Genomic DNA, 11,641 nt, shown 5'->3' with positions numbered 1-11,641 from the left:
TAAAAAATTGCTCTTTTGATGATGCGTTACAAGAGTCGTGGGTGTACGAAAAAATTTCTTAGGTAAAAAATATTTATATCTCATATTTTAGGTTGTTTAGATTGACACTACTATGACGATAAAATTTGTTTGAACTATTGCAGGTGAAAAAGACCTACAAAGTATTTATTTATCAAATTTAGTTTAATTAATTAGAGACAAAAATATATTTCGAAAAGACTACTAATCTCATAACTATCATCCCTTATAAAATATTAAGTGACAATAAAAGAAATATATATTTTACATATGATACTAATATAATATATTCAAATTAATCTTTTATCGTCTACGAGAGAGACCTTCATGATATGTCCATATCATATTTGAATCGAGTAGACTTCACATTATGAATCTTGATTAACCAAAAAATAATAATGATCAAACCATAGCATCATGTAAATGAAGAGTAGCACAGGCGAGTCCTAAAAAGCGTGAGCTCGACGGGAAGAGGAGAGGGATGCGTCAGAGTTGAGGTCACATCAGCCAAATAAATATTATCGGATTCGGATCGAGAAATCGGGTTACCGGTTGATCCACAATCCGATTCACCGAGACGAAAGCCACGCCGGGAAACCGCCAGAGGTGTTCGTGGTAGGGTTTAATAGAGCGTCCTGTCGTCCTCTCCGAAGCCGTATACTCTCCACGAAAGAGGCCGCGACGGCGATGGCGCTCGCGGTCGAACGGGAATTCATCGGCGCCGGCTGCAACCGCATCGTGAACAATGTCTCCTGGGGCCTTTCGGGCTTGGTGGCCTTCGGCGCCCAGAACGCCGTCGCTATCTTCTGCCCGCAGGTGAGTGGACTACTCCATGTCTTCTCTCCTGTCCTCGTTTAGTTTCTCGACCGCTTTCTTTCGATTCTCATTCGTTCGTTCTCCTTTGTTGTGGTTATGTTGCAGACTGCTCAGATATTGACTACGCTTCCTGGGCACAAGGCCGTCGTTAACTGTACTCAGTGGCTTCCTTCTAGCAAAGATGCTTTCAAAGGTGTCACCTTTCTTCTTTTCTTTATATTATGATGTTCTTAAGTATCATAAGGATAAACTCTCGCTATTTCTTTGTGTGCATGACAAAAAAAGGTGGGCAATTCATAACGCCAGTAACTTTTTTGTATGTAACTGAGCAATTATTAATTATTTAGAAGAAATCTTCAAATTGTTTACTTGATTGCCTGACAAATTAACTTGCCTAGACATTTATTTACTTCTTTTTTTCCTTATAGTTTTAGAATTTAGATTCTTCACAGAATTTTCAGATGAGATCTTCCAGTTAGTTGGACCAGCTTTGTGAAGGCATCATATTTTGTTTATGATCGGTAAATTTAGCTTTTCTTGTGATATTTTTAACTTTTAACTCATTGGCTACTAAAAATATCAGCAAGCAGCTGAACTTTTTGGTGATAACTGGTTAGTATTAACATATATTCTGGCCTATTGGTTCAGTTCTTTGGTGACTATCTGCTAAACCAGTGAAGAGATATCTAGGACCTATTTATTAGATGGAAACGGATCTTAAAATTGTGACGGTTGACAAAGCTTTGGATTCTTTTGGTACAATATATACAAAGAAAAGAGGATCCAAAGATTTCTTAATACTTTCCACCCAAAAGGAGGATGTGTGAAACTAACATATCACCATGTAGGTCAATTTTTGAGCCTCTAATTCTACTTTGTATGTCCTGGAAAAGAATGCTAAAGCTGTTGCTTAGATAATTATGTTGATTAAAAGGGAATATCACTGATTTGAAAGAGCTGACAAGAAGGATGGTGCCCACCTTTTGTTAGTTTGGAAGCTTTGAATTAACATGTTTTTGGAGGTCCAAAAAAGGGCTTGCATCAGACACCTTTCCTCTACCCAAGGGGAAGAAGGTGGATTATACACCAGCTTTGAGGCCTTATTCAGGGGGAAGGACCCCCCTGATTTTCTCAAGCCAATTGGTAGGTCACCGGGTTATTCAAATAAGTCATCTTTTCCATGGTTTTCTCCCCTGCCTTTTGAAAATTTGAGGTTAGCTACTCTACTCACTGACCACCGGCACAATCCGTGGTTTATTCTATTTTAAAAATCATTTTTTATGAATGTAAACTTACCCATTTTATGTTTACTCGTCGACAACATTTTTATAGAGAAATGAATGGAAAAAATGGATATAAATGGAGATGAGAGCTGATAAGCTGAATGATTTGTATACTTACCTTTTCTATGTTTTGTCCATCTTTCTCTTCCGTTAGGACTATTTATTTTCAACTGAACTATCTTCGTTCATATTTGTTCTTTTATGATTCATTGTAGGAGATCCTTGCATCCAAATGGTGAAAGATTATCCTGTAGTCAGACTGTACAGATGATTTCTTAAAGACATACGGGTCTAAAAGTGCCTTTATATTTGTTTCTTTTATTTAAATGCACCTTATAGGAAGAAGAATCACAACTTTGTCTGGTCATGATGTATACTTCTAAAATAATTCTTGTGGATTCTAAAATTACTAAAAAATGTTTGTGACAGTTCAACATGCCGAGGTGCATTATCTTCTGTCAGGAAGTTCTGATGGTGTCCTCATTGTATGGGAAATGGACCTCAAGAAAAGAGAGGTATTCAGTTAGATAACATTGACATTATTCTGTAGATATTGAATTTTGAAGCATCTGTTTTTCTCCTAATTTCTTCTTTGAAGACACATTAATATTTTTGTGGTCACTGTCAAGGATTGCCTTTTGGTATATTAGTCCTGTACTGTTTTTAGTCATACTGGTTTGCACCTGCCATTCTGAACAGTTATCTCATTGCTGTTAACTGATACCAGTCGGAAATAAAAGATCTAAAGGCTTTTAAACTGAGGGAGGAAAAAAATGTACATTCTTTTCTTCTCTTCTTTGTCCTGGTTGCCAAGAAGTGAAAATTCTTGGATACTTGAGCTTTAGAGTCAACCAAATTGATGTTATAGATAACAAATAGCAGACACACAGTGGCAATGGGCTTTCATGGCAAATAGTATAGTGGTTGCTATACCGGGCATCACAAGTCTAAAGCAGATAACTAACGTAAATTATGATTCATACTATTAAAAGAAATCCTGTAATTCAATATAACAAAGATTTAAATTCCAAATGTCCACGTTAGAGGTTACAAGCTTTATGTTGAGTAGTTGTATTATGATATTGAAATGGAAATTCATTATATCAAAATATAACAATTTTAATTTTTAACTTAATCAGGGTAGAGTTTTGGGCCTTGTAGTAGAGTGTGGTGGAGGTTTAATAGTATAGTCATTTTTTTTTTAAGAAATATTTATGTTGAATTGGGCATCAAGCAACCTTTACAGGCATGCAATGTAGCAAGCATTGACCAGTAGAACATTATAGCGGTCACCATAAGTCGAAAACACTTTAAGGTGCTATTGTATATGTAATGTAGTGCTTGACCCTGCAAATTGTTGTAGGGGCTACTTTATAGACAATGATCAAATTGGTTTAACTTAAAACCTGTGCACTAGTTCAGGGTTAGAGCCAGTCTGGTATATATTCAGGAAATTATGATAGTTGTCCTAGTTTTCATTGAGAAGCTTCTTTAATCTTAATTTTAGTCGCTTTGTTTTGACCTTTATTAAAATAAGTGCTGGTCAAAGAACTGTTTAATATCTCTTTCCATCGTTTTCTATTATTCAAATGATTTTAGTCTATCTAATTGATTATGCCAATTAACTAACATCATAATTTACCTTTTCTTTCTTATGGTCTATGCTACAGTGGAGAAGTATTTTACAAGTATCAGACGTGCATAAGAAAGGTGTTACATGTCTAAGTGGCCTGATAATTTCCCATACTACAGCAATGTTTGCTTCTGCTTCTTCTGATGGCCTTGTTGTTATATGGGAATTGGTTCTTCCATATGCTACTTTGCGTAAGTTAATATCTATGCTAAATTAATTTTTTCTACTGTTTATTGAACTTAATATGATGCATAATAACAAGAAAGCACATCACATACTTTCTTCATCATGATGATTGATGAGATTCATTGATTGATTTGGCAGCCAATATGCTCGGCCAGATCTGTGAAAGCAACTTTGGTTGCCTGACTGCCCTCTTCCCCAGAATCTTGACTTGCAAGACTATGGTAGGGAAAGGAAGCAAGTCATAGTAGGCAATAATGTATTTTTGTGTCATTGGTAATTCTTTTGGCCTGGAATTATTGAAAATATACTGATAATGAGTGTCTTGATTTTTAGCTTACCTTGGTGCCTTAGTAAAGTTGTGACTTTGCAACTTGGATGACTAGGGTAGAGTCATTGGAAAAAGTCTCTTAGCTTGCTTGCCAGAGCAAGGTTGCTACATTGACCATCCCTAGCTCCCACATTGGTGGGTGCCTTTTGCACTAGGATGCTGCTTTTAATTTTATGGATTTTGTTACAAATAATGATTTTTTCATTAGTTTTCATCAATATCTTTTGACTAATTGAGTTCTTACATTGATCATGTGATAGGAGATTGCAAAATTTCTTGCTTGGAGTCTCTCTCTGTGGGTTCAAAGCCTATGGTTGCACTGTCTTTAGCAGATTTGCCAGGAGAATCAGGGCATGTTATTTTAGCAATGGGGGGCCTAGACCAAAAGATTCACATTTACCTTGGTGATCATAAAGGGAATGTAAGTGAAGTTTGCCCAGAGTTTTCACTTTTTCTTATTCCATTTTTCACTCAAATTGATAACTGATGTAAGTTTTACATATTCAGTTTATTCGTGCTTGTGAGCTAAAAGGTCATACAGATTGGATCAGAAGTTTGGACTTTTCTTTACCTCTTTGTTTAGATGGTGAAAATGAAAGCCTTCTCCTTGCAAGTTCATCTCAGGACAGAAGCATACGCATATGGAAGATGGTTATGCATCTTTCTTCATCTAATTCTCAGGTGCCGTACAAGAAGGACGAAGGAATTGGCTTGACATCATACATTGAAGGCCCTTTGTTTTTGGCTGGTTCTACTGGTTATCAGGTTTCTTTGGAATCTTTGCTTGTTGGGCATGAAGATTGGGTATACTCTGTTGAGTGGCAGTCTCCATTTATTAATGGAAGTAAAGCTCACCAACCAATGAGCATCTTGTCAGCATCTATGGACAAGACAATGATGATATGGAGACCTGAGAAAAACACTGGTATCTGGGTAAATGTGGTGACTGTTGGTGAGTTAAGTCACTCTGCCTTGGGCTTTTATGGCGGTCACTGGGCACCAGATGGTGGGTCAATTCTTGCTCATGGATATGGTGGATCTTTTCATTTATGGAGAAACACTGGCATGGATTTTGAAAATTGGCAGCCACAAAAGGTCCCCTCTGGTCATTTTGCCTCTGTATCAGACATTGCATGGGCCAGGAATGGTGAATATTTACTATCTGTTAGCCATGACCAAGTTAGTAATTTTGCTCATCATGTAGCTTTCTGATTGTTCTTTGTCATCATTGTGTCAATTGCATGCTTAGCTGGTTCTACAAGAGTTATCATTGTTTAGTTCATTAATGTCATGTCAATTCTTTATTTGCAGACTACTCGGGTTTTTGCTCCATGGCATAGTGAAGGTGATAGGACTCCTTGGCATGAAATCGCTCGTCCACAAGTTCATGGTCACGATATTAATTGTGTCGCCATCATACAAGGGACTGGAAATCATCGGTTTGTTAGTGGCGCTGATGAAAAAGTTGCTAGAGTTTTTGAGTCTCCTTTATCATTTTTGAAGACTCTTATGCATGCAGTCCAAAAATCTGTCTGCTTTGAGGATATTAATGAAGATGTACAGATCTTGGGGGCTAACATGTCTGCTCTTGGATTATCACAGAAGCCCATTTATATGCATGGTGAGGTTCTTTTCCTGATCACTTGGTGATATATACCCGAGTTTAGTCAATAGTATTGTTGGTTCATATAGTTGGTACTTGGTATACCCATGCTAAATTGTGGTTCCATTGTTTGGCTGCCTGGTCTAGAACAAATCAATTTAAGAAATTATTCAGGGTGGCTAGAAGCTAGTTTTAGTCACTTAATAGGTGACCAAATAGTATCTGGATTTGGGCTGATTTCTATAGCTGACTAACATTGTGGCTTGTAAGTAGTGCCACTTAATTCCTACGAAATGATTCTATGATAGGTGTGCATAATTTATTTATTGTTAGGCCACCAATTTGTGGAATTTGACTATCTTTTTTTTTCAAAATATTGGAAATTTTGAATATTTATGAACTATTTTTTGCATTTTGCTTCCTTGGAAGCTCATAATATTGGTTTGTTTTCTTGTGGTTTTGATTGTCTATGTAAGATCTTAGACAATCACCTACGGTAATCCAAGATTTGCCATTCCATGACATATTGCTCAGTACGAGTAGTACATACCAGTTTGACAAGGGACTGGTATGGGTGATACTTCGGCATGCCCCCATGTACCATGTGTTGGTACGTTCAGTATAACTCGTTACAGCTCGGTATATACTGTGCCGATAGGTGGTCACTATATTGGTACGGATCGATAAGGCGAACCATAGGTAATACAATCACATATATATGTATATTATAGTCTAGTAAGTTTCAATATCTGATTTTCTTTTCTTGTAATTGTTATGCCTCATGCAATTTCATTCTTTTCAGTTGCTGTGACCAAACCGTCATAAATGCATATCGACTCAATCCAGCATCCTTGGATTTGTAAATGATATTATTGCTACTTCTGATTGTTAGTCTTAGTATCCAACTACATACCAGCATACAGTAATGAATATTACTTTCAGCCTTCTTCTACCCAGTTTTTCTGTTCTAGGATTTTGTACTCATGTGTTGTCTGTATAATTTTTTTATTTATATTGTGATGTCTGAGTTATAGTTGCGCCTGATATTATTGTGTTGATGTGCAGCTAACACTGACACTCCAAGCAGGCTTCAGAGTGATGCTTCCGACTCTCTGGAAACAGTTCCTGATGCTGTGCCCACTGTTTTTACAGAACCTCCCGTTGAGGAGCAACTATCATGGCATACATTGTGGCCCGAGTCTCACAAACTTTATGGTCATGGAAATGAATTGTTCTCTCTTTGCTGTGACCATGAGGGAAAGCTGGTTGCTTCTTCATGCAAGGTATATTACTGATATGAACTTTTCAAATATAGAAAAATTGTTCCTATTAAGCTGTAGTTTGCTCATTATGTTGTCTATTAATATTTGGAACAATGACAACAGGGTCCCTGAAGTTTGGGTCAATGTTTTGATTTTATCCATCGACTAATATTTAGTCAATTTGATTCTTAATACTTTCAATTCAATATCACCATGGTCCCTCTACCCCTCAGGTTAGACCACACGGGTAACCTTACTGTCAAATCCGATTGAATTATTCTGTTTTATGGTGTGACTAGTCATCTAGCTATCATTTTAAAATCAAATGATCTTGATTTGGATTGGCTGACCTGATTTAAGATTGGTCCAAAAATCAATGTATCTGATCTTTGATCAGCTAGTATAGTGTAAAACATAACATGACTTAAAATTTTGGTTATCAGACCCATACCCATCCTTGGATGGACCAATATGGATCTGGTACGTGCCAATATAATGATACATGGTACATCAGTATATTGGTTGACAGTGATATGGGGAGAGGAAAAGAAAAAGAGTAGGAGGATTAGGAGACACAGAGATATATTGAGCAGGTGGGATGTAGTGAGTAGGGGGCGACAAGATAGCACTGAGTGAATGAGAGATCTTACCTAAAAGATAGCGACAACTATCAAACTTGGTTCAAGCGTCCTTTGGGTGAGTTTACCACTTTGTTCATGCAGATTACTGAGTGGTAACCTGACTGGGGCAATAACCTGGATAGCAGATGGAACTGGGTGAAAAACCCTGTTCTGCGTGTCAGTTTAGCCTCAGACTAGTAATACTGCATGTTACGTATCGATTTATGATGTTGATACTGAACCGGACTGGGGCAATAACCTGGATAGCAGATGGAACTGGGTGAAAAACCCTGTTCTGCATGCCAGTTTAGCCTCGGACTAGTAATACTGCATGTTACGGATCGATTTATGACATTTTTAATCATGCATGGGTCTAGATCTAGGATACCGGGCCCGTGTGAGTCCCTGGTTGTATTGCTACGGGTCAGGTATGTACTGGCATACTGACATACTATACATCGGTATGTACCATAGTACCAAAAGAGGGGAAGGATGAGAAGGAGAAGAAACAGAGAAAGGGGAGAAGGAAAATAAGAGGGGGAAGAGGAGAAGATGAGAGGAGGTCAGGAGGCCAATGAGGAGAGGAGTACCTTGTGGTGATGAGTGGATTGAGGGAGGCAAATACGAGAGTGGGGCCATTGTAGGAAGGGGGGTTAACCCTAAATACTTGGACCGAATTAACTATTTTGAATCAGACAGTAAGCCAGGTTTTAATAGATTACCGGGTTACCCCTATATAGGTCCCGAACTGCCTAAAAGGTGGCAATCCACCCTTCATTTTTCATTGGACCAGTAAATACCATCTGGTACAGACCAATTAGGGCAATATGTTGAACCTTGCACCAATCATTTTCTTTGAAAAGCTTTGGATAGGATAAAAGAGAATATGTTTTTCTAAAGAAAAAGACTCTACATCAGAGGAAGTGGTTAATTAAGTCTTAATTCTGGTGGTCCACCATAGCCAGGTTAACTACCTCGTACCACATTTTCTCTAAGGTTCTTGATTATGATTTGGATGACATTTTCTTGCTTTATACCTCTCAAAAATGTTGATTTTATGGTTTGAACCCTCTTGCATTTTATACCGTTCCCCATAATCACAATGTATTTTTCGACTTCTGTGATGCTTTTAACATAGCTAGAAATTGTGAATGGTTTGTTTTTTCATCTGTATAGCAAGTAAAATAGTTTGAACTTGTTCTTTAGAAAATATTTTTTTCCCAAAAGTTCTACGTGCTTTTGACATATGACTCTTAAATTGACATTTTAATGCTTGATAGCTTTTTCTTCATTCAATTCTTTTACTCAGGTTCTATCTAATACAATGCCAATGTTTATGATAAGTTTGTTTATGACACTAAATTCAATAAGTTGTTTTTAACAGACTCTGTTGTCAGTTGTCTATACTTACGGTTTCAGCAAAGATATATATTTTCTTTTCTATCATGCAGGCGCAGTCAGCAACTGTAGCAGAAATATGGCTATGGCAGGTTGGATCTTGGAAACCAGTTGGTCGCTTACAATCCCACAACTTAACAGTTACACAGCTGGAATTCTCTCACGATGATGCATTTCTTTTGTCTGTTTCAAGGGATCGACATTTTTCCATCTTCTCAATTGGAAAATCCAGTATGTTTTTCTGATTATTAATGAAGATAGATGTTTGCTTTTTTCAATCTGTCTTATAGCTAAACATTGGATATAAGTATTTCAATATTGACATTAGAGCATGTCAGCTATAAAACCAAATTGTCTTATATCCAAACTTTGAGAGTTGACGTTGACCCTTTAAAATATTGCTCATTGACCAAGGGTAATGATATGTGAGGCATCTTATTTCTTGTATTAAGTGTCTGTACATACCATGCCATGTTGTACCAGATGTGAGTTCTTGTCAGAAGGTGCTCGGTTACATCTCATGGTGCTGCAGTAAGCGCAACCCTTATGTTAGTCATCACCAATAAGTTTGGAACCATGAATAGACTGTTGTGCTGTTAAAATACTGGCACAAAGGAAAGCTGAGTAAACCACATTGATTACCTGAATAACCAGTAATTGCATTTACAGAACATAAAAGTTTTCCTTGAAAACCATTTCATAGTTTATATGGTTTGTAATGATGGCCAACCCTTGAGCCTGTTTGGAGTAAATCAGAAGTATGGTCTATTTATTACATCTGATTTAATCTTTCTTTTCACATCTGAGACATATTTTATGCATTTCAGTGTAGATTATATGATAACAGTAAACACATATAAACATCTGTATATACATGATAGATTTTGCTTCTTGATTATTATTAGAAATCTGTCTTTATACATGTACAAACATACCAACATTCTGAGCTGCTTTTTATGCGATTTTAATGACTATATAGGAAGGCAACATATGCTACTCAATTGATCACAATAGACATTTGTGGGCTTCTTAACCAATTACTATCTGTAACTGTTACCAAAAGAAAAATCTTATCATTATCATATTTATCTTTTTAGTATTCGAATGTTTCTCTGAAATCTGATGTTAATCATATACTAGAATTTTTTACTGGAGATTGTGATTTAATTTGAAGAATCTCCACTTGGCTCTGGTTCCTTAATCTTTATCTGAAATAGTCTCTTATATTTATGACTTGTTAATAACCTCATTCAGGTGAACCTTATAATATGTTTTGCTGAAAAGATGATTTTATCCTTCTGTGAATTAGGGGACACCAGTCATCATCTGATCGCCAAGCAGGAGGCACACAAAAGAATAATATGGGCGTGTGCATGGAACCCATTCGGCCATGAATTTGCAACAGGGTCAAGGGATAAGACTGTCAAAATCTGGGCTGTTGACGGTTCCTCTTCTGTCAAGCAGCTTTCTATCTTGCCCCAGTTCCATGATAGTGTTACAGCTTTAGCTTGGGTGGGCCGTGAACGCTCCATTAACTCTGGAATTCTTGCTGTTGGCATGGATGATGGTCTCATCGAACTTTGGAGTGTCTCCGCTGGAAAAACTGCCGCTGGTCATGACTCAGAGCCATCAGCATTTAGTGCTGTTCTTTCGATTCGATTTGATCCTGTCCTGTGCCATGTTTCGACGGTGCTCCGTTTAGCTTGGAGGGAGCGATGCGCTGGTGATTCAAGGGCCACGGAACTTGCATCTTGCGGAGCGGATCAAAGTGTTAGGGTGTTCAAGGTCTGCGATTATTGAAGATGCTTGTCAGGTGTACTAACCCCAATGTTAAACAGAGTCATTTCTCATTCTGATCTGAAGGGAAATACAGCCCCACTTTGCTGGATCAGATAGGGTTTCATGAAATGGGTTTCCAGCTAGTATGATTTTGCCGATGGTGGCTATGTATCATGTATTGTTATCATGTTATTGGTTGTGCACCCAAAAATGGCAGCAAGAATGTTAATTTACCTCCTGTAACCAAAAAATTTGTGGGTTCTGTTGAGACTACTATGTGTTGTATTAGCCTTTTTTCTTTTCTTTCATGAATCAAAAGGTTCATCGTTATGGACACATTTGGATATGGATGACCCATTGGGATAACAGGCTGGGTTCAGGTTAAGTATTTTCGGTCTGATTCAATCAGATCTGAATGGCAAATTAAACATATTTTTTAAAATAACGCAAAGGATTTCCTGATTCATCTCAGATTACTCATCTCAAATCTGATTGAGGGATACACGAACCTAACTTAGGTATTGTGGCCCTCGTGAGCCGCAACAACTTCCTCATGAGATCATTTGTTGCTTATTGGTTTTGATTTCTTGTACAATTGCTTGAGGTTTTGCTTAGCTTGATTTTTATGTGTTTTTCACTAGTTTTGGTAAGATAATTCGCAAGGTTGCACATTGATTGCTTGCTGAACGGATCCAAAAAGGCTAAGATAATCTCA

The 11,641-nt window shown here is 37.4% G+C and overlaps 1 protein-coding gene across 1 annotated transcript; it reads left to right on the top strand.

The window, feature by feature from the left end:
* The first annotated feature begins 607 nt into the window (after nucleotides 1-607).
* LOC135644472 (elongator complex protein 2-like) lies at nucleotides 608-11,262 on the top strand. Its single transcript, XM_065162059.1, has 10 exons — nucleotides 608-834; nucleotides 940-1,027; nucleotides 2,547-2,632; nucleotides 3,788-3,941; nucleotides 4,525-4,685; nucleotides 4,772-5,443; nucleotides 5,576-5,885; nucleotides 6,933-7,150; nucleotides 9,201-9,378; nucleotides 10,457-11,262. Exons 1-10 carry the CDS (start codon nucleotides 706-708, stop codon nucleotides 10,945-10,947), a joined length of 2,487 nt encoding a protein of 828 aa, XP_065018131.1. The 5' UTR covers nucleotides 608-705; the 3' UTR covers nucleotides 10,948-11,262.
* The last annotated feature ends 379 nt before the right edge of the window (nucleotides 11,263-11,641 follow it).

Source organism: Musa acuminata, chromosome BXJ3-8, assembly GCF_036884655.1.
Source record: "Musa acuminata AAA Group cultivar baxijiao chromosome BXJ3-8, Cavendish_Baxijiao_AAA, whole genome shotgun sequence".
Taxonomy (NCBI): domain Eukaryota; kingdom Viridiplantae; phylum Streptophyta; class Magnoliopsida; order Zingiberales; family Musaceae; genus Musa; species Musa acuminata.
Note: the sequence above shows the minus strand (reverse complement) of the source record. Positions and strands in the feature narration are given on the sequence as shown.